This window comes from Patella vulgata, chromosome 4 (genome assembly GCF_932274485.2).
Source record: "Patella vulgata chromosome 4, xgPatVulg1.2, whole genome shotgun sequence".
Lineage (NCBI taxonomy): Eukaryota > Metazoa > Mollusca > Gastropoda > Patellidae > Patella > Patella vulgata.
The window spans coordinates 23,966,140-23,990,963 of NC_065882.2; the positions used below are offsets into that span (position 1 = coordinate 23,966,140).

The 24,824-nt window shown below is 33.3% G+C and overlaps 2 protein-coding genes and 1 long non-coding RNA gene across 4 annotated transcripts in view; all 3 read left to right on the forward strand.

Annotated features, from left to right (window-relative positions):
- LOC126817351 (putative ferric-chelate reductase 1) overlaps positions 1-6,996 on the forward strand; it is a 43,564-nt gene extending 36,568 nt beyond the window's left edge. For both annotated transcript variants that reach the window (XM_050544237.2, XM_050544238.2), the window contains 2 exons: positions 2,306-2,379; positions 2,661-6,996. In XM_050544237.2, coding sequence (XP_050400194.2) covers positions 2,306-2,379; positions 2,661-2,750 — 164 coding nt within the window. In that variant the 3' untranslated portion in view covers positions 2,751-6,996. The remainder of the gene's footprint in view (positions 1-2,305; positions 2,380-2,660) is intronic.
- Positions 6,997-20,452: 13,456 nt separating this feature from the next.
- LOC126817857 (putative ferric-chelate reductase 1) lies at positions 20,453-22,142 on the forward strand. The gene is made up of 3 exons (XM_050545027.2): positions 20,453-20,560; positions 21,361-21,432; positions 21,960-22,142. The coding sequence occupies exons 1-3, from the start codon at positions 20,453-20,455 to the stop codon at positions 22,140-22,142; spliced, it is 363 nt and encodes a 120-aa protein (XP_050400984.2).
- Positions 22,143-22,366: 224 nt separating this feature from the next.
- LOC126818210 (uncharacterized) lies at positions 22,367-24,373 on the forward strand. Its single transcript, XR_007679165.2, has 3 exons — positions 22,367-22,505; positions 23,206-23,297; positions 24,257-24,373. It is a non-coding gene; the product is annotated as an uncharacterized LOC126818210 (long non-coding RNA).
- The last annotated feature ends 451 nt before the right edge of the window (positions 24,374-24,824 follow it).

The following is a 24,824-nucleotide window of genomic DNA, read 5'->3' on the forward strand; positions in this document are numbered from 1 at the left end:
TGTCAGATATTGATTAATCAATCAGCGTTGACATTTCTAGGGGTTTACCCACAGTTCCAGGCGGAGAATACCAAGAACTCACCGTAAAGGCCATTTCATTTGCTAATTCCTCATATCAAATAGAATGCCTGTTATATTACAACTCTTCCAGATCCTAGTGTTGTGAAGACAAGTGAAACGAAATTTTGAACTATAAAAAACGAAACGAAATAGGATCTGTGTTTTAATCAGATTGATATTTAAACCACTTCAAAAAAAAATAATTATCATCATAGAATGATATATTTGGTAGAACAGCAATAAAATTCAGACTAAGGTGGTATGGAATGATATCACATCATTCAATGTTCTTACAATGATGTCATTTTATGATGATAATCTGAAAAGAACGAGACATTTAAATCCTTTCATTAGAAAAATCTCTTAACCCCAAAAATAGAAGTTCCAAAAATAGTTTACACATAATTCATTTATAAGTTCTATTCTATAAACCTGTTTAATAAAAACTTATAAAGACCATTTATCCAAATTTTAATTGTAAACTGTTCTCTTTTCTTCTGATTTTCATATTGTTTAGATTTTAATGCCTTACTATTTATTTAGTTCAGATTGTCATATTGTTTAGATTTTAATTTAGTAGTTCTGATGTTGATTGAAACAATATTTTATTCCTGAAATTTACAGAATTTAAATAATGAATATAGGATACGATAACAAGCATTATCAGCTTTTATATAACCGCTTCCTTAGAATGGATCTTTAACAGATTTGAAACTGTTGTTCATATTGTTTAGATTGTATTTGTTTATTGTTCGATTTGTTCTGATCTGATTTTCATCATGTTGTTCAATGTTGCAATCACTGAAACAGGCATTATGCAAGAGCTAAATCTGCCTATTGCAGGTCTTTTTTTAGGCCTTAAATGTTATATAGCGGTAAATTATTAATTATACATTTTTTGATAGCTATTTTGAGGGCTTGTGGCCAAACCACCTAAAGTTATATTAAACTTTGGGACAGTTTTAAGTTTTCACACAAATTTCAATCTGAAACACCTAGCATTATAGGCCTATAATTAAAGACTAGCAGAGAAATCGGGAGTTCAGTTTTTGAACAGTGTATGATGGAAGGTATAACAGAGAGGTGTAAATTCTGAAAAACACTAGACATATTATTTACTTCAGAGTCATTTCTACTATCTAATATATAGCATTTCATCAAATTATCACCATATAGATTTATATATTCTGCTTTATAGATTTTAAACTTAAAGATGCATTATGTAAGAGCTAAATCTGCCAATTGCAGATCTTCCTATTGGCCGCAAATGTTATATAAATTATTAATTAGACATTTATTCACATAATCAACTCTCTAGGTCGTCATATGGTTGTGATTTTGAACAGATTGAAGCACGTTCACTATTTAATAATTTAATTTAAAAATGTATAATAGAGACTTTGTTTATTATCGTAACAATGATATTTGTTGGAATGAGAATCAAGACTAGACTATTCTTCAAGCATTTACAACTTCATCACAATGAAGTAATTTGACTGAAATTTTCAATTTATTCTTTTTCCATTATCAATTTTTAAACTATTATATTGAGAACTGTCTGCTCTTTATCTTACATAATGCATCTTTAATAATAATAATAATAATAATAATACGAAAAAGTTCTAAATGCCCTGAATGCCCTGTCATTTTTTTATATTTTTGTAGACAGATAGATTTTAATTTGGGCTTAAAATATCAGTGTATTTTATTAATGTCTGTTGGTAATTAAATCAGTATGGTGTTTACTTATATTTCACACCTGGTAAAACAGATATCTGACGAAAACAATTTGGAAATAATAGAAGCTGAGAGATATCATAGCACAATGACAAAACCGACAATTACTCAATTTCATTTACTGACTGTAAAGATAAAACAACAATCTCTGGAGAATAGAACAAACCACTTTCACTGCATTATACATCATTTCTACAATCTGATTTACGTACTAGTCAAAATTTCATTTCGTTTTATTTTTAAACTGAAACTTTATATAGATCTGACTGGAGAGAGGTCACATCAGGTGAACTGTCAGTGAATGACACTAACTCCTATTATTTTGTTTGCTACTGCCCAATAGATGATGTCTCCCATAATTCCAACGAACATGGTTTATACAGATCTACTGTCAGTACTGTGTGATAAGTCTATTCTAATTTTTATCAAACACTTTTATACGTATGTCTTTTGTTTAATATTGTTGAAATTCCTATTTATTTCAAGTAAAATTATAATATTATTTCAGGAAATGTTACAAGTTATGAATTACAACAGAAAGGAGCCCCACAGCAAGCACCTCAAGAACAACCTAAAGCTGAGGTAAGTGTTCCCCATATAAAGAAGTCTTTGATTAAAATGAAAGGAATTAGGTTTAACCATTCACTTATTTTGAGGCAATTTTCCACCTTTACATGTACAAGTTCAGTGAAATGTTGCCTAGGAACACTATGATGAAGCTCATCAAATTACTTCTTGATAACTTTTCTGTGTTAGTAAATATGTTCAAGTAAGCAATAAAAGAACCACAAGACAACAACATTTAAATGTCCCTCATTTGTTTAAATTCTCATTTGTTTAATTTATATAAATTTTTTTTTCAGTCTGGTACTTTGAAGATTGCTTTGTTTTTACTACATGTTGTTGTGGTTGTTGCCTTTACTATTGCTGTAATAGTTTTCATTGCTATGTAACTTACTGGATCTCACAAGAAAGAAGGGGCCTTTAACAAAATTGTGCACAAACACTATTATTACACATCTTTATTTATTTAAGATTTCAAACAACGCAATCTTACAATTATCATTTGAAAGATTATAATTAATAGTACAAGAGTGAATTTTCATCATTCAGCCATTATGAAAATATTAAAATGGTTTTAAATGTTCTTATTCATTTCTTAGAATAAATTATTTTGACAAACTTTCATGTATAAAATAATTTGAGTTCATTCAAGAGATATCAGTTTTAACATATTACATGTATATTAGAGAAAACACCTGACGTAATAACTCATATATATATGTATACAGTTTATTAGAATATCAAAATTTATTAGAATATCATTTTTATTTACAAATATATATTCATTTATCTCTTAGTGATTTGATTATGATTTGATCTTATTTCTACTTTTATAAAAATCGAAGAAAGCAGGGGACTATTAAAATGGGTTCATCTGTCTGTCTGTCTGTCTGTCTTTCCGTCTGGCCGTCACACTTTTTGGGACACAATAACTCTCTGTCTAATTGAGCTAGAATGTTCAAACTTGGTGTAGGTGTTTATTAGGTCAATTCCGTGATATGAGCATTTGTTTCTGCTTAGGTTAAGCAGAGATAAGCAATTTGATTGGTTGATGCTTTGGGACACAATAACTTTAGTTCTAATTAAGTGAGAGTGAGGACACTTGGTGTATAGTTTCATTACATCAGTACCTTGACTAAGTTCGATAATGAGCATTTTCTGCTCAGAGTAAGCAGAGAGATAAGCAATTTGATTGGTTGAAGCTTTGGGACACGATAACTTTAGTTCTGATTAAGTAAGAGTGAGAACACTTGGTGTATAGCTTTATTACATCAATACCTTGACTAAGTTCGATAATGAACATTTTCTGCTGAGGGTAAGCAGAACGATAAGCAATTTGATTGGTCAAGACTTTGGAACATAATAACTCTCCTTCTAATTGAGTTAGAATGTTCACACTTGGCGTAGGTGTCTAATAGGTCAATGCCTTGATGGAGTTCGAAGATGAGAATTTTCTGCTTAGGGTAAATAGAGATAAGCAATTTGATTGGTTGAAGCTTTGGGACACGATAACTTTAGTTCTGATTAAGTAAGAGTGAGAACACTTGGTGTATAGCTTTATTACATCAATACCTTGACTAAGTTCGATAATGAACATTTTCTGCTGAGGGTAAGCAGAACGATAAGCAATTTGATTGGTCAAGACTTTGGAACATAATAACTCTCCTTCTAATTGAGGTAGAATGTTCAAACTTGGTGTAGGCGTTCATTAGGTGAATGCCTTGATGGAGTTCGATGATGAACGTTGTCTGAATAGGTTAAGCAGAGATAAGCAATCCGATTGGTTGATGCTTTGGGGCACGATAACTTTGGTTATAATGAAGTGAGAGCAATGAAACTCTGAATATAGATTCATTATATCATTACCATGACTAAGTTCGATGGTGAGAATTTTCTGCTTAGGCTAAGGAGTGATAAGCAATTTGATTGGTCAAGACTTTGGAACATAACAACTCTGCTTTTAATTCAGGTAGAATGTTTAAACTTGATGTAGATGTTCATTATGTGAATGTCTTGACTGAGTTCAGTGATTAACATTTCGAGCTGAAGCTAAGCCGAGCTAATCAATTTCATTGGTCGATGCTTTGGGACAAGATAATCTTGATTCTATCTGATAGAGAGTGATGAAACTTAGTGTATAGTTTGATTGCTCTATACTTTTGAAAAAAATAAATGTGCGATTAATTAATATGTGTCATCTATTTATTTTGGGATTTCGGCGGAGGACATCAGCCTCACTGTTGGCTTGTTTTATTTGTAAATTTGCTTACTGTCTTATTATTTATATCAGATAATTAAATATATATAAGGATGAGTATGATGTATCAAATACATTGTAATTACTGTACCCTACTCACTCAGAATGGTTATATTTATATTTATTTAGTTAATTTCTTGTTATAAACAAATAAAACCAGTAAAAATATTTCCACAAATTTTTACATTAATTCGTCTAGAATAATTCGCTTGCAAATTAGACTAGCAGCCCTCTTCAGCATAAATAATGTTTTGCTTTTTATGTTCCAAACTTTCAGTCAGCCTAATTCCTAAGAAAGCATGAATGTAGGTGTGAGAAATTAGTGACTGGATGACAATATGATGGCAGATGACACCAACCATCCCTGTCATATGTCACTCAATAGGGCTATTTCCTTTGGCCCCCATTAAAAATGCATGGGCTGATAATGAAGGGATTGTCAATTTTTCAATACAATAACTTGATTTTATTTATACTTTCATTTATAAGTAAGAAATAATAATCATTAAGTTGACTAGGTCTAATCTTTGTGGAATTATATAATTTTAATATCACAGATCATAATGTAATGACAACTTGTGGTAAAAGGAGAAGAATCTTTATTTAATCTTTATCACATTTTCTGTATAATTTATAAAGAATATCTTAGAATCTAAGATTTTTGTGTATATTTTTAATTCTCTTTTGCTGATTTATGATTTGATATGGTACCTCAAATCCAGCTCCATTTAAACATGCTTGGTATACATGCACATTTTGTTTTTCATGAACAATATTTTTTATTGACTATATATCTGAATTGGGTATGAGGCACTGACACCTTTGTGATACACCACTGCCCCAATAAATTTACATGCGCTTTTTGCAGCTTTAGCGACCCCCACCCACCTACCATGATAAAGAAAGAAATCCCTTTGTAGTATTAGTAATCCTCTAATTATATGCTGATAAAAAAGTGCTGCTGCTGTCGAAAGTTGGTTCTCAAATTACAAATAAAGCTTTTTTTTTTTTTACTAAATGGTCTTGCTTGGGAAATATTATATAGTTATGTGAACCATTGGAGATTAATTCTATATTTTATTGATGTAAATGTGAACTATTTTGTAAATATGAACTTTTTTATAAATGTTGTTAAACACATTCCAAATATAATTTTATCTCAGAGATCATTGCTACGATAGGTGAGTAATACAGTTTTTCTGAATCGGAAGTGACGAATGCCAAAGGAAAACACGAGTCGCCTCTCTATATAACTGAATGATGTGACGAATGATAACGGATATACGGGCGAATGTCATTAGATAAGAGAACACGAGAAAAATAGAAATAGTCCGTACATTCCCTTGTTTATATTCATTCTATACCTTATAAAAACATGGTAATGCACGGACTTTTTCTGTTTTTCTTTCGTGTTCACTTATCTAGTGACAGTCAATTCTTTTTATGAATTGTCAGATATCCTCTCACAGTCTCACACAACAACTTTTGGTGTTCAAAGGAATTATTAGTGAGCAGAAATTCGCCCGTATATCCGTTATCATTCGTCACATCAGTCAGTTATATAGAGAGGCGACTCGTGTTTTCCTTTGGCGTTCGTCACTTCCGATTCAGAAAAACTGTATTACTCAGCTATCGTAGCAATGATCTCTGAGATAAAATTATATTTGGAATGTGTTTAACCAGCTCTATCACATATGTGATAATGACTGGCACCAATATTGTCCTTTAACTAATGTGATTATGGTGCAATTGGTGCACATGAAAAATACTGTATAAAAGCTTAAAGGGGGGTATAATGAGTAGCCCTTTTAATAACTACAAATGTTTTGACGGTAATCAACCTACACATATCGCCGTTGGAGCTGATTCACCACGAAACTCCATTTCATTTCTCTGTGAAATATTCTTACATAATCTTAGAGCACAATATGACTTCTTTAGATTTGTCCATCAAAAACATCTTGATAATACTGACAAGTACCTGGAACAAATATATGAAGATTTTTTGATTCTGTGATCATCCTACCTAAACCTGATAACCCACAAAAACTAGAAACTGTGAGTCTATAAACTCAGTAATTGTGTATCTGTACTTGGTGTTGAGAGTCCATATTATGTGAACATGAAACTATGGACCTTATAATACATAATATAAGGTCCATGATGAAACTATGAAAATGTATGAATAATTTATATATGATAGAACAGGCTAATGGCTGCCTCATTGTACAATCAACTGAGAGTTATCAGGTTTATTATTTACCGAGAACAGAATTGTATGTTTATATTATTATTATATTTTATTACACAATGACTATTTTTACTATATGTATACTACATGTTATTATATTGATTGGAATAAATAACTTAGTTCTTAACTTTTTGTTAGTCACATAATTTTCAGCAATATTTGAAACAAATAAATGGATATATGTGTTGCCAGAGCAATGACCATCAACGCATTATCTTAGCATAGAGAATTTCTGTGTCCCAGAAATTGAGTCATGTTTTGGTCCATCTACAATGGGACGGGGCATTATCAAAACAAGCGATGATTTACATAATTTTATATAGTAATCTCTGAATTATGCAGACGTACCATTTTAGGATATGGTTAGGAAAAGTTTGTTGAATAATCTCCGTAAATAAGGGGTGGGGCAACATGATTGTCGACGAGTCATCACGATGTTCTGTGTACTAATTCTGTACGGTCTAATGGTGTGTGACTTTATCACAAGTTATATTTATCAACCATTCAGGGGTTAAATTAACGAGTTGGAACATTTTTCACCACTGATTTACTTTAAAGAGAGCAGTTTATAATGCATTACTGTTTGACTACGAAAGGTAAATTCAACAGGTACCCAAAATTACACTAGTCCACCAAACCGGGTCTGGCATATCAAAAAGACAAAAATATAGACAGCGTTATAAATAAAACATAAAAACTTATTATGACGAACTCGCATCAGGAATATCAATTGGCATATATTACATAATTACATATATTACATTATATCGTTGTACAGAAGTTATCATCTTAATCCACTATGGCGATATTAGGCGCAGTTGTCTTGGTGGTCACTTACGCATGTTTGATTCCAGACCACTCGACGCTACAATTAAGGCCAACTGCAGTTTTGATCAAAAACGAGAGAGCGAAAGGAATGGTGTTTAACGGCCACCTGACACGAACTAGGTCAGTTTGGGACTAACATGGTTCAATTTTATTTCAATAATACAACAACTTTTGGTCTTCGAAGGAATTATTAGTGAGCAGAAATTCGACCATTTATCTGTTATCACCCGTCACTTCATTTAGTTATATAAAGGGATGACTCGTGTTTTCCTTTTGCGTTCGTCACTTCCTATTGTTGAAACATTGATTACTCATCTATCGTAGCAATGAGCTCTGTGTTAAAATTATATTTGGAACGTGTTTAACCAGTTCTATCACGTATGTGATAATGACTGGCACCAATATTGTCCTTCAAACATGTAACACATTTTACATCTAGATCCGCCCAACCTTACAGTGAACGTGGTGTAAGTATAATAACAATAATTAAAGCACCAACATGCCAGAATAACAGTTAAATATAGAGTATATAACCATACACAATAGTAGTTTTGTTTCAAAAGCAGCTTGTTAAGTCCACATATTATTCAAATCAACAATTATTCTAACTTTAAGTTCTGGTAAATTTCACTGGATTCTATTGATATACACACCACCATCCCTATCTCGTTGAGTGTATGTCTTTTCGTACTGGCCATTCCACTCTTCATGAAAGTCTTTAAAAAGTCATTTTTTACATAATAACAACAGTTTTCATATTTAAAGGTATACAGTTTGGACATTTGGAAAATGAGTGAACGATCTGCATGGTTTGTTGGTTCTTTACTTAGCTGATGATGTTCGCAACCACAGCTTCAGGAATATGATCAACCCGTTAAATTTCAGTTTCTTACTGTGAGCGTTTAAAGAACGTAAACCATCCGACCCAGAACAAGCCTGGGGAGTAGAATCATCCTCGGGTATAGATGATATCAGTATTTGTTTATAAATACCTACCGTTTATAAACTGTTCATGTAATATATTCACCCTTCAGGCTTGTGTTAATGTGAATAAGTTTAAAAACGATGTAAGTTTCATCAATCGCCAAAGTACGTAATCACACACCCCGGGCTCTCATACAATACTTTAATGTCTATTAAACCTTACCCAATAACAGGTGCTTTGAAATACGTCACACACTATATCCTAATCATAATTGCGAAAATAGTAAGTGATATATTAAAATAATGTAGACTTATTCAATAATTTAAAACAACTGAAAGAATAGAATAATTTAATTTTAGAATGATTGAAAATGATTTACAATGTCTGCAAATATTTTAAATTATACAATAACTGTGGATGTTTGTTTCTTTTGTTAGGAATGGAACTATTTAATGCTCGTTACATACTTCGGTCACTTTGAGGTAAACCACTATTTCAATGGTTACGTGTCCATTGCGATATTACTAACTGTGATATTGTTTTTATTTATGCATATAATGTTTTTCTGTGATATAATTAGCCCGTCTCGTAATATTCACCATATGTTTGGCGCAATATAGCCCGGTTGGAGCTGACGTGCCATAAAACTACATTTCATTTCATTTCATTTCCATTACGATATAATAAGAGAGTTTTAACGTTTCTACCTGCTATTCCTCAATCTCCAAATGACGTGCACACTAATTTGTACATTGATGAACATTTGCTTTTTATTTCATCCACACGACGATGTCTATAGTTATACTTTCCTTGCCTGGCCTAAAACATCGTTAGGCCGGGTTTCGAACACGGTTGTTCGACTTTCGGTATTAATTTTCTGTTAATTGGCATGCTGGCGTTAATCATTCATCAAATTAATGTCATTCTATTTTTATTATTTATATATAAATAAATTTAGATACATGCAAATGCTTTTTATTTTGATTTGATTTTACCATGTTCGTTTAATAACGAGATGGCAATGGACATTTAAAATATATTTATTTCGTATAGATACCACGTTCAAGAAAAGACAAAAAAAGTCATCAAACTCTGGTATTTCTAGATTTTACGAGTTCTTCTTCCATGCCAAGGTAATATTGCTTTTCAAAATGACATCATATTTTATTTGCAAAACTGAATTTGACCTAACGTTTCTAGTAACAGATTTAATAAAGAAGAATTTGGTTTCAGAAATTGATTAGTATTTAGAGATTCCCGTTGATTAATATTAGGTCTATTAAACGTCCACGATGTTTATATTTTGTTATATCCTTCAATAGAATTATATTCTGTATACTGGAGTGATCATGATTACTGGTTCGATAAGTAATCAAAGTATAAGTTTTGGGCTGGATTTTTGTACATGGAATGGTCGATATTGATAGTAGGAACTGTGTTGGTGTTTAGCAGATTAAACCAATTCTTCACCTGTCTTTGACATATTAATCAACAATCAAGTTAAAAATGAACAGAGCATCAATATCTCTTGATGCGAAAACATGTAATTATATTAGAATAAATAACAGGTATAAATCGCCATAATAAGATTAATTAGGAAGTGGTCATTATGAAGCGGCAGACATAATAAAATAGTTTTTATCTATATTACCCCATATTAAATTATATAAACCTTAGTGTAAACAGATAGCCTAGTGGAAGGCTTCAAGGTGATCGCGAACTAATTTAATGACGCCACCTAATTAATTTCAACTATGGTAGTCCAGATTGATAGGCTTATTACAGTGTGACATTCATTAGGAAAAAAGGCGCGATAATCGTAAATGACCAGGAAGAAATCAATCTTTTATGACTTACATCAGTAGATGTTAATCACTTAGTTTTCGTTAATCACCAAAGATATTTGTCGAGGAAGAAAGGGGATGGTTATGAACATCAAACACTATCATTTTTAAGAAATAAGTGGAACTATACTTGACTAAACAGTTGTTAAATTATAAGGTAAGTTTTAAATATTTTTAGTGTACATGTATTTGATAAAAACCGACATTATTTTTCTCCTTAACAATAATTATTGACCTATTTCGGAATATGCATACCAATTTTTTCTAAGGTGATACATGACCTCTAACCTTTCTTCATAAGACGTGTAGTAAATATAGGAATAAAAGATTTAATCGGTGGATAGATTCTTATATCAATATATTGTTTGTTGACTATCAATTATCAGATTTTCAAACACGTCCTGTCACCTGTCTAACCTTGTGGATTTTATCCTGATCCTTCGGATTCCTTCAACTGCTCAAGACTCCTACGCACAAGCGAGTTATTGAAATACAATTGTACCAACTGTTTGTCCCGAAATGACCAATAACGGAATTAATCAATAAAATAATTCCGCTCGGGAAGCCCGCATATACATCATTGCAGAAATGAATAAAGGAATTTAAGAAATCCTAAATTATCATCTAAATATTGTACGTATGATATATATTTAAATTTACGTGTTTATATTTTGATTGCCAGTTGCATATCTTTTGAATCATATTCTGATTGCTAGTTACAAATCTGTTGAATATTCATTCTACGCAAGCGGTTGTATATAAGCTGATATCCTAAATTTATTATATATATTATGTAAATTTATTATATATAATCTGTAAATTTATTATATATAATCTGTAAATTTATTATATATAATCTGTTAATTTATTGACTAAAATATTGTTTAAATCATAAAAGAATGATTTCTTTATTGCGTTATGAAAATGGACAAAGGTCGAATCTGATTATTTATTTATTTATTTTTAATATTATGTGCCTTTCTTTTTCAAATTTAATTTCTTCTGAATAAGTTACAAAGTATTTCTGTTCTAACAGTTTTCGATGTCATGACTTCCAAAACTCTGATCTTTTTTTAACTTCGATGTTATGTATGGCTTTCGACCACTGAATTTTTTTAATTTCAGTTGTCGGCTATAACATTATAAATCGATTTGTGTCATACACTTCTTCTTATTTATTACCAAGACGATGTTCTATTCCCGTTATAAAATTTTAAACCCCTACTAATTAAATTCCCATGGTTGTGGTGTATTGTTTAATTTTGAAAGACATGATATATTTTGTATAATATTTAATATTCGATTTTTGGTCTGCGGTACATTAACTGTTGGGTTATAGCCAAACTATCCTCCTCCACTTAATCTCCAATTGAAAAAAAAACGAATTAAAAAAGCAAATATTGACCGCCAATAAACTGATATCATGATTCATCATAATTTATTTTAAAAGTATCACTGGATGATCTCTGGTACTAGGCATGTTATATTTATAGTTCATGACCGTCACTGTATTTATTAGTTACATCAATCTTATAGATTTAATAATTAATCACTATATAAATAAAACTCCATCAAAAAAATCTATTTGATTATTTTAATTTCGTTATTTATCATCCAATTTTTGTTATTGTTGCCCGTTTTCTGTGCTTGTTTTATAAACAGAATTCCAGTAATCCACCACAAATCCTGGGCGATTATATTGTATATTTCAGATATCGCAATAGATAGATAAAAATGGGGTTTAACGTCCACTCGACACAAACTAGGTCATTTCTGGCCTAACATATGGTTCAATTTTATTTCAATAATTCGCTTGCGCGTATGGATTTTTAGCAGTGGGAGTAAACCGGGGGACCCGGAGAAAACCCACGAGGTTGGACAGGCGACCCTGCTCCTTGTCACATACACCCGGGAAATCGAAACCACGCCGGTTGACTCAATGACAGACCTTATGATACAGCGCACACGTGCTAACCATTCGGCCATCCGACACTATAGTTCATTAAAGATGTACAGAGTGAACAAATGGCTGCATTAGCTATTTTAATAGTACTGTGTAACTGTTTTCCACATAAACGTCTCTCATGTAATTAAAACTGCGTGCTTTCGTAGCAGCTATGGAAATAGCCCACTGATATTTCAGATGTGGAAAGAGCCTAATGTTGTACTGATATTGAAGCTTAGCTATGAAAACACGCATGTCATAGCTGTTGAAAGCTTGGGAAAATTTCAAAAGTTGCATGGTAAACCCATAATGTATTTTAGCTGTAGTACCATAATATAAATGGATGTTTCATTTCCATTCATTATTGTGATTAAATTTCAGAATTCAAAATGAAATTTGAGACATTGTTCTTGTCGGCCATTGCAACATTGCTTCCAACAGCCAGTACGTACAGTGGTGGAGCTCCTTACAGCGCATGTACTGACCTGACACCTGGCCATGGTTTTCCAGCACAACATACGAGATCACCATTTGTTATCCTGGTTGCTAAGACACAATATATTTCAGGAGAAACTATACGAGGTATTATATTTTATATATATATAAAAAGATATGGACTATTTGTTATAAAACAAACTTTATTAAACCCAAATGTAATAGATGTTCCACAGAATTTGTTTTGGAACAGAATAATTTATTTTGAATGGACAACGAATTCTAGTGATTCAAATAATGACACTTTAAACCAACCAATCTAATTCAAATTAAATCAACGCACCTCTCCATTTTTATTTTTAGGGTTGTTTATTTATTTGAGTCTAAACCAGTTCTTTATAAGGTACGTTCGGTAAAGCACAGGTTGTGATTGGTTGACCCAGCTTCAATCTTGCAATCAAAACCCGTGAAAGAAAATTCCGCGAAATATTGATGAGCTATCTGATCGGAACTATTATTCCGCCAGTACAGCCCAGAACACGTTTATGTCAAGCATATCTTTAATGGTTTGACCAACGGAATAAACTGAACAAATTTAACACCTACTTTTGATTAGATTGGAAACGCGCACGCATTAGAAATGCGAGTTAAACCGGCTATAATGGCACACGAAAACACAATTTCTAACTTAGTTGAATTAATCCTTTGTATTTAAATTTGAAGTGATGATACGAGGATTATGTGGAAGGAAGTTTAAAGGTTTTTTAATAGAAGCAAGAAGAGCAGATCCAAGATTTAATACAACACAGCTTATTGGTACTTTTGAGCCAGTTGCTGGTACCAGATATGAATGTGGTTTGGTGAGTGTGGTTTTGCATTTTTACCTATAAATAGTAATATTATGACAATCCATGCAACTAAATGTAAAACGATGTGAAGTTTAATAAAAATGTATGTTGTTCCTTTCGTAAATCACCGCAAATACCTACTTTTATTTTGGGACAAAATGATAGACCCTTAGTTTGTGTTTGGGTATTGAATTTGTGATTTTACACCACCAATGGCTATGCCGCAAGTTATTATTCCGTTGAATCTTTCACATAATTCTAATACAACGTTATATACTTATTATATTGTTAAATTTCAGCACGGACTAACTCATACCACCAAGGAAGCGGTTAGTGCTGTGATGTTAACATGGACGGCACCAAGTCAGTCAACTGGCCATATTCTAATCAAGTAAGATATAAATCTTAACAATATAATATAAGAATCAACAGGCACGTATTACAGAATGATAATTAAGAGAGAGAGAGAGAAATGGGGTTTAACGTCCACTCGACACAAACTAGGTCATTTCGGGACTAACATATGGTTTAATTTTATTTACATAATTCGCTTGCGCGCAGGGGCCTTTAGCAGTGGGAAGAAACCGGAGGACCCGGAGAAAACCCACGAGGTTGGACAGGCGACCCTACTCCTTGCCACGTACAACCGGGGATTCGAAACCACGCCGGCCGACTCAATGACAGACTTTATGATAAAGCGCGCGCACGCTAACCATTCAGCCATCCAACCCCCCGAATGATAATTAAAAATACTACCCTAATTATACAGATTTAAAGGCTAGTGATAAAAATAAAAATCTAGGTCAGGTAATCTCTCGGCGTAGATATACAGTGTTAGTCTTAACTTGGTGATTGACCAATAGCCGATCTTTAAGTGATGATATCCTTGAAATATTGTTAGTATAGTTTTGGATATAGTTTTGATCTAAAGAGACCCTATGACTGTCCTCATAAAAAAAAAATAACAGAAAGAGAGAAATGGGTTTCAACGTCCACTCGACACAAATTTATTTCAATAATTCGCTTGCGCGTAGGGGTCTTTAGCAGTGGGAGGAAACCGGAGTACCCGCAGAAAACACACGACCCGAGTCCTTATCACGTACAAGCGGGGAATCGAAACCGTACCACTTGTCTCAATGACAGACCTTATGATGCAACGCGCACGCGTTAACCATTCGCCCCCCCCCCTTACACCCCGTAAAAAAATGTAAATGTAGACACACTCGTTCATCTAAAATCCAAGAACATTTTTAAGCTATTATAAATACAATGACGGATAATTTTGATTTAAATATTTATATATTTATTTCATTTACAGGGGATCTTTTGTAGAAAATTTTACTACGTATTGGATGAATATTAATTCTGCTATAATATATGACCCCCGTTCCATACCACTATCTGTATCAGCCTCCAGTTTATTAACGCCTTACATAGAACCATGTGAGGAAGATCGCCCTAAAACAACAACGACTTCGGGACCTACCACAGCCACCACAACTACGACTGCACCACCTACAACTACCACTAAAACCACAACAGTGACAACATCACAGACAACCACAACCGAAACCTCAACAACAAAACAACCTCCAACAACTACACAATGGCGTCCACCGGTGGCGCCACCTACAATATGGACCACTACACCATTTGTTCCCTTCGACGACCCGGATCTTGGTAGAATTGAACATCCTGATCATGGTAGTAGAAATATACACGTACCCGTCAATATCGCTACAGTTCGATCAGTACTTACAACTACTGAGGAAGTAAGTCACAACCTGTTACTGATGCCCAAATGCTTCATTTAAAGAAGTATTGGATGTAATCACTAATTAGCCTTTTTATAATAGATATTTTGAATATGGATATTACTCAGACAACCCAATCGTTTAAACTCTTATATTCTCGAATAATGTTACCGTAATTGTATATTTCTAGATAACGTCGGTTACAGGAGACAAACGTTCGTTATTAGATTGCCGCCGGATTTGAGAATTATTGTTGTTTTAAAGGGTGTATTTGAGTAATATCTGAGTTTGTTGGATTCCGTAAGCTTATAGATGGTCATAACATAGCAGGTTAAACTCCTAGTGTGACACTACGGTGTAGATGTGACTATCTTGGTCACGAACTCCAAATAAGAGATAGGCTGTGATACTATAGAGGTGACACTTTCTTCTAGGACTTTCTTTGACTTCACGTTGTGATAACTACATATTTCCAATGATCAATTAAATCTAAAACACTATTTATGTTGCTACTATGTTTATATATCGAATACAGCAAACTACAAAGGTTAAATACAGGAAACTACAATATCTATGATAGTATTTTAGGAGTTATTAAAATATCCACGGTCTGAATTTAATATCCTTTCTAACTCAGACCTAACGGCTTAAACGTGGGAAGAGCCACATACTTCTTGATAGTTCTACATAATGTTCGCGCTAGGATGATGTGTTCACCCTAGCCTCTAAGCCGAAGAGGCTATGGGTATGATGTTCCCCTGAGCTCCGAATGATGTCTGAGGGTAAATCAAACCAGCTCTCTCCTATATAGAAAATATAATGCGTCATCTATTAGGGCGGGACAATTACCATTTTTGGGTAAATGTTTCGTATAGGCACCATTTTACGTCAACACTATTCTAGTTAATTGTACTAATCTGTGCAGGAGATAACTGGACTATAGTACCCTACTTCCAGCAATGGATACTGACATAACTGTCGGTAAGTTAGTCTAAGAAAGTAGTAGAATATTGCAAGCTACTTTATTACCCTAGTTTTCGTCACACATCATGTAGGTAAAGAATTTCTATACTAAACAGAACACCTTTCTTATAACTAAAATAACCCTCCATAGTATTAGACTAGTTTGGTCCTAAAGAGTGCATGTATTAATAATATAACTACTTCAAAAAGAAATAATTGCACATCAAATGATATGAAATCGATATATTCGTACCTGTCACGTCCATATATTGTCAATTTTAGAAAATATGTGCATGCATCGAACATGAAGTTAACTTAAGAAAAATAGGTCTGCTCTGGTTGCGAAACGATTTTTAATCTAAACACAAAACATCCCTATCTAATAGCTTCACTTCAAAATTTATAATAAACTTTCAGTCGCTTAGTCTTGGAGAACATAATGCAAATTCAATTTTGCAATCCATGCGATATCACGAAAATATTAAAACGGAATGTATTATAAATATTTCAGATAAATCCCATGATCTTAGATACTAAGTCACTTAGTCTTGGAGAATACAATGTAAATTCAGGTTTGCAATGCATGCGATATCACGAAAACAATATGTGTTATAACTATTTCAGATACATCGCCTGATTTTAGATACTGGTTGTGGTGCCAATCGCGGATGTTTTAGTAGATGTTCAAGTAAAGGTTGTGATTTTCATGTATCGTGGAGGGATCTGGGTGATAGAATGTGGTTTGATATTAGATCTGAAGCTATAGAAGGAACACCAAATCAATGGATGGCATTAGCCTTTTCTAGGGATACTAAAATGGTAAGAGAATGTGTGTGTCTTTTCCAGTAAACGTAATATTAATTTCCGTTTAATTTATATTGCACATATCGAGTTAGTTCAAATGAGCAGTGATGGTGGGCATCGGGAGTTGTAACGCCTGTTGCAAGACCCACGAATTCGACCCTACACAACTAGTAATTTCACCTGCCTAATCTGGTGAGTTTTCTCTCCGTGTACTCCATCCTGCCCATTCTCAGAACCTCCGCTTGATTAACAAGGAGATTTGATGGCCGAATGAATAGCGCGTGCGCGTTGCATCATAAGGTCTGTCATTGGGTCAACTGGCGTGGTTTCGATTCCCCTGTTGTACGCGACTAGGAGTTGGGTCGCCTGTCTAACCTCGTGGGTTTTCTCCGGTCCTAAAGATCCCTACACGCAAACGAATTATTGAAATAAAATTAAACCATATATTAGTCCCGAAGTGGTTTAATGTATTTAAATTGGGAAGCCGCAGTGACTCAGTGAGTAAGACGTTGGCTCGCTAACCCGTAGATCTCGTGTTCGATCCTGGTGTTGGCCGAGAACAGGAATTTCCGGTGCAGTTCCCACTCGTCAGTGTTGCAGGATGGAGGGCCTTGCAAGAGACGATGCATAGTCGTTTGGGTGGAACGAAAAGCCGAAGTCCCGTGTACACATTGACTGTTAGAATTCGAAATAAGAGTAGGCCGTAGTACCGCTGTACGAGCAAAATTTCCATCATAGCACACTGTATGGCGTATGTCCGTTTTCATTAGCCCACACGCGACAGAGCAGTAGGACGTTAAACAGCATTTCATTTCATTTCGTTTAGAAATTGTGATATTTTAATTTTCAGGGTCATGATAGTGTCATAGAATGTGTTCACAATAATGGAATATTTTCAACTTATCTTTCGTACAATAATCGACATCGTAATACAAGAATAGAAAGTGTAAGTACAACAGAAAACAACAGCTTTGTAAATTCTTTCTTCGCAATCGATGTTGCCTACTTTACGTATTCTAGTCTGGTGGACATTCTGGTTAAATTTTATAAAATAACACACGCTAATTTTTACAGAATCTAAATAATCTCACTATGCAGGAATTGGATGTTTAATAATTTTAATTATTAAAGTTACAATTTCATATTTTCTAAGAAAGTCAATACATAATTATTTCTATGTCTTTTGCTCAATAGGTTGTCAACTCACTATTATACGATCATGGGTTATCTTTCTCACACTTAAAAATCTTCACATCGGAAATAATAACACAATTACCTCCCTTGTTTTCCTATTCCCCACCATGGTATAGTTATCTTCAAACGTTTGAATTTGAAGTTAAAAATGATATTTTTGCCAATTTCTCAACTGGCAATAGTGAATTATAGGATTAATAAGATTATTCTTTAACAAGGTAGGATTGTTTATAGATACCATCTATTTTAGGGCTTTATTTTAATACATTTTAAAAATATAACCTAAAAATATGAAATTGTAACTTTAAAATTACGTCTACAATAGCAAAACTTACCTAAAATTTAAAATGTTATATTTCTTATAAAACTGAAAGTGATAAGTAAGCTAAAAATGAAATACACAACCTTTGATTTCAAAGTTTTATAATCTATTAGTTACAGACTGCAGATTATTTAGAGTTTAAATCCGGTTCTCTTTCAAATGGATTTTTTAAATGTGAATTTACTCGGATGAAGAAGACATCAGATGTTCATAGAATATTTCACCTAGAGAAAGACTGGTTCATGTTATTTGCGCAAGGTTTAGTTGCTGACGTAGCAACAGGTAAGCTTACTAAAATTCAAAAGGAACCTTATGTGTTATTTCTTTGTCATATTTCAAAATCAAAGTCTGAGCTTTGTCATGAGAGGTACGGTTGTCAAGCGGCCAGAGCACTATAGACTCTTTATTTGTATGTCCCGGATTTTAAACCCGATCTGGGCCGTACAAAACTTTTGGTATTTTTAAAACTGGTTCTTGTCAGTGTGGCACCTGTGTGTATTACACGGAACGCATGTCTAGTCGTCCCATCGCCACGAAGACCAGATACTCAGATCAACACGTAAAATAACGTCGGTGTTCAGACAAAATTCTTCTCCGCAGTATTGCACAAGTAATATCCATAGGAACTTTTGACAACTGTCAAGTTTAACTGAAACAATTCTATAGGATTATATATTTAAGGGGCCATGGACTGCCATCTAGATACCAAAACATTTAATGAATACGGATAACAATATGAATACTAATTGATTGGATTTTTCTGGGGGGTTTTCAGGTTCTCTAGCTAAACATGATGCGTTTCCTGTGTCTTCAGCACATGTGGTAGATCTACAGAAACATGAAATAATTGAACCATATGATACAGATCAACTTTTTATTAAAATACATGGTACGTATATATGTACAGGTATATTATGAAATAAGATATTTATTTATAATGTTTTCCATCATGACATGAAATATAAACCGTTGCATCCTCATCAGTAATGATCACTAGAAAGATCGCTATTCACAGTGTCCAGCATAATTAAGATCAGGCCAGGAGTTCACAAAGCATTCTCAGACTTAAGCTAATTTTTTACTCAACTTTCAATCACTGTTTATGAAAAATATCTTTGATCCAGAAAAGTTTCTTATTGATGTGTTTGATACATTAAAACAACAAAAGTTTTATAAATTCTTAACTTAAGTCTTTGAATGCTTTGTGAACTCAGGGCCAGATGTTCTCAATCTGTTTATTCTGATGGTCACTCTGTTCACATCGGCATGTTTAAGAAAAGCGTGTACACGGTCTGTAACGACAACATAATTGTAGCATTGAGGTTGGTTAGACAACCAATACAATATATCGATGATCAAAACGTTTCTGAAGATTTGGCGGGATTTTCTGTATGACAGATGATATGAAGGTTGATCTGGAGTCAACCAATCTGTATCTTACTAAACGTGCCCAACAAAGACATGTATTTAGACTAAGATAATGTGGAGTAATTAACCGTAAAAAAAAATAAAACTGGACAATAGTACAAACATAAGCATCAGAAGTCATACAAAAGCATCAGTAACAACCGGATAACACAGAGAAGTGCGTGTTCGGTTTAAAACTCAACGTAGACACTTGCGATATTTTGCCTATTTATAATTCAATGCATGATCTTCTTTGTTTTAAACATGGTTCGTATCAAAATTAAACATGTAAAGTTTTGATTTCAGGATGTTTTATGACATTTGCTTGGATGTTTTGTGCTAGTATTGGTATAGTAATATCTAGGTTTTATAAACCAATATGGCCGTCAGCAATGATTTGTGGAAGAAAGGTTTGGTATACGGTAAGATTCTATATTCAAACTCTTACTCTTTTAACGAAAATGATCTTGGCTAAATTCACAAATGGTTAAATTCCAGATATAGTTTAGTGAGTTAAACTGATTAATTTGGGGTTAAAGACTCTTGAAAAACTTTATTCTAGTCCTGCACAACTATCTGATGTCCTGGGGTACATTTTCTAAGAAATAAAAACCTTCAATTCCAAAGTGCCGCATTCAATGGATTTTAATCAAGTTAAATATTACTTTGCAACGTGTATTTTTCATTCGAAGCTGGTAATTTTTAAGCTCCCTGGGTCAATTTCCCCTTTCAATATCAAAGTGCCACAACCACCAGCTCCCCACCCCACCTCCAATGATGTACATTAATAAAGTTAAATATTACTTTGCAACGTGTACTTTTCAATATCAGGTTCATCGATTCCTGTTAGGATTATTGGGAGTATTAGTAATAGCAGCCTTTGTTATAATATTTGTAGAAGTACAGGGTCTGAGTGAGGTAAGTAGAAATAACTTCTATATAAATCTCTAGCTTCATATTTCTAGATTCAAGAGACATTTTAATAATGGTTACGAATATGGTCCACGTTTTAATAAAATTTCTGGATTTCGATACGATTTGTTCTTCCTTATGATCTGATGATAAAGTTCTGCAAATTGGAACTTCATACACGAAAAATGTAATGTCCACGTGTCAGATTTGGTTTTTAAAAACCATTTGTGGCGAAGCTAGATAAATGGCCACTACATAGCTATCATCAAAGTTTTTTTATATTAATTTAGGTGTAAATTTTTATTTTCAGATAAGTGTGTTAAATATAGATAAACTCCATCCAGTTCTTGGTATTATTGTCACCTTTTTAACTATTGTCAATGTAAGTATTATATTCTGTATATTAATCGTAGTTGAGCCAGGGAATGTTATTTTGTTCAACACGACAGATTTGGATTTATATATTTATTAACAAACTACTTATTAAACAGCAACATGAATGTTAAAAAATGGAAAGTGGGTGATTCCTACCTAAAGGACCGTTAAGTATATGCATAGTTTCAAATATTGAGAATTCCCCTTGCCCAACGTTTTATCTTACTTTATGTAGCCAACGGTCTATCATTATCAGGTTACCTGTACGTGTTTTGAAAGAATAACAAGGTAACATCTACACATTAGTTATTTAAATATTTGCATGCTGGGCACATTGAATAAGGGTGGGGGGAGAGAATTGGGACTTAACGTCCAACCGACACAAACTAGGTCATTTCGGGACTAAAACATGGTTCACCAATACGAAAATGGGGTAAAGAACGAATAATTAGATTCAGTGACATTAGTCCTGATTTGATTTCAATTAATATATAGCTACATTGTTGGAATGACTTAGCATCGTTATTTTTGTAGATCTGTATGGGAACCTGTCGACCAGGATACGATTCTAAACACAGACCTATATTTAACTGGGCTCATTGGTGTGTTGGAATATTAGATCATATGATAGCAGGTAATTATATAAAAACTAAAAGTCCTATGCAAGTTCTACCATTAATTAGAATAAAGAATAAATCTCCAATTTCGAGATTATGAAACATTCGCATAAATATACAATATACATCACTCCACAATCAACAAATTCGGGACTATACGTTAATTATTTTTTTTAGACGAAAATATTTTGATTTTTTTCCACAACACCTTTAACAATTGCGATTTGGTTTGAAAATATATCACCGGAATGAAACGGCCCTCTTTAAATAGTGGTGATATTAACATGTTGATTCATATTTGTATTTTCTTTTCTTTTTTCAGTGGTGAATATTGTATTAGGAGTGAGATTAAAGAAGGCTGGTATACATGACTACATCACGTATATAATCTATTGTTACGCGATTTATCAAGTCTTGATTGTCATTATACTAGAAATAGCACAATGTAACTCCCGTGTTAAAGGTTGGTTGAAAAGAAAAATTCTAGCGTTCATGGTTGGAAATAACAAAAAGTTCTAGTTTCTTCCGGATTACTAATACTAATTCAAGGCATTCACTTCCTTGTCATCCTTATCTTTATACCACATTTCGTGCAAACACTCCACATGTTTTTCGGGGTTATTTTTTGTATCTTTTCTGAGACTGTTTGACCATTCATCAGAGCTAATACTATCACAATTTTGAATCTCTATCTATTTAACGTGGAGTTATTGTGCCTGTCACCAAAACCTTGAAAACACCCTACAGGTCAGAGGTTTTAGGGGTTTGATTAATCCATATCAAAATTCACCACCGTACATCAATTTTAACTGGAATTATTTCTCATTTGTTGGCATTCCAAATTTCAGGAATTGTGAGATGAAGTTTTTCCTTTGACGATGTGAAAATAAACAAATTTTCTCCTGAGGCCTCCCGAATGTTCAACATGGTTCGCGACGCTCCCGAAGCTTCCCCGTGACACCGGCGAGCCTCTTCCCGACGCCTCACGAGGCTCATCAATTTCCATCCGTGGTACATCCCCGAGGCAAAAAATGCCCGGTGGGACATAGACATAAGTAGCGCCTTATTACGTCATTTCTGTTCTCTTCCTTCACAGAACTGCTAGTATTTCGTTGGCTGCAGGCAACGTTATTTTCATAATATTGTATATAAAACTATTTCAGAGAGAAAACAACAAACATACATGATATACGAGAGAAGAAGTACATTTAATTCTAGTTCCAGGGAATCGGCAGAAGATGAAACAGAACCACCGGTATTGTTTGTATTATATTATATGTAATTATATGTAAAAGTCTCTTAGAAACGTTAATGGTAGTTATATGCAATCTGAAGTCAGGTGAATTCCTTTTTTAAAAGGATAGGGTGGAAAAAGAAGAATGTTAGAAAAGTTTTTATCGCCACCATTTTCTTGGTTAAAAGCGCAATCATCGCCTCTGAGATACTGTCCAGTTGTACAGTCGAATTTCGTAAATGACTTAAAGGGCTAATCCCAATATTTGTTGGAGAATAAAACTGCTTAATTTTGTGCTAAAATCCTCTAGCTAAGGGCCGAGCAACTATCTCAATATTTGTGATAAGTTTTCAAACAACTTAAACCCGTCAGTCTTCATCTGGAAATGGAGACCGGTGTCCCAAGTTGTATTATGTGGTGTCTTGATAAAACCAGATTTTTATTTTATAAAAATAATGTGTAGGTGAAATTTACCTTTCGTTATCAAGTAGAGCACATGGGTCATTCACTATATAGACCTCTCGAGGAACGGGAATCGATTATCAGGTCACCCAACGAAAAAACTGACCCGAAATCTTAAAAGGGTTACGTGTCCGGATAAGCAGTTTTGACGTTCACGTCCAAACGATTCAATATTTTGAGCTGGAATTTTGAGAGACGGTAAATACACCATTCCTCTATATTTTGGCACTTAAATTTCATACGGACTCCGACTTTTATTTTTGAGACTCTGTTGAAATCGGGATAGTCCCTTTAAGGAAATCGGAAAAAGAAATGACTGACTCAGAATTTCGAACTGGAGTTTTCAGACAGGAGAGTTCAGTTATTTCTTCTTGCAGTTTTGTTTCACTTTTAGTAAGAGATATTCTATGAAATTTAGGCCTGACCATGAAATTTGAGAAAGAAAAATATATTGATTAAAAATATAATTTAAATCAAGATAATCGATTCCATAATTAAATATTCTATTTTACTTTCAGGGGAGTTTCTTCAGAAAAGTTGTACTAAAGTTACACATATTAGTAATTACCGCTATGACAGCTGCAGTAGTTGCCATTATTGCTCTCAGTTAAAACCTTACAAACAAAACAGTACGGATTTTTGTTTTACGTTCGATATCGGTAGAATAATATATTTTATTATACTCCTATTATCTGAATTTGTGATTTGACTATTATACTTTTTTGTAATTTCAGTGCTCTTAGAATTGTTTTCGTTGTCAAAGTAGTCAATATCTGATTCGTTTCCTTAATAATACGGAAAAATGTTTTATATCGTTTGTATATAAATATATTGATATAGCCAATAAAAAATCTTGCATAATTATAAAAATTATTTATTTAATGGTTAACTAAAAACTTGATATTAATCTTTCTTTATTACTGTTTCAAACATTTTTGTATACATGTGTTGATATAACTAACTAATTAATAAAAAATCTTGCAAATGTTAATTATATGAAAATACCATCAAATGTGTTATTTTGAAGTTTTAGAAAATGTTAACTACAACCTTATAATAAAATAGGTCACATACAATCCCCTTGTA

Excerpts from the sequence above, each read along its gene's own strand:
- LOC126817857 (XM_050545027.2), top strand. The coding sequence starts at position 20,453 with ATGACATTTGCTTGGATGTTTTGTGCTAGTATTGGTATAGTAATATCT. Across the intron at positions 20,561-21,360 it reads GAAGAAAGGTTTGGTATACG|ATAAGTGTGTTAAATATAGA; the intron begins GTAAGATTCTAT and ends TTTTATTTTCAG. Across the intron at positions 21,433-21,959 it reads CCTTTTTAACTATTGTCAAT|ATCTGTATGGGAACCTGTCG; the intron begins GTAAGTATTATA and ends TTATTTTTGTAG.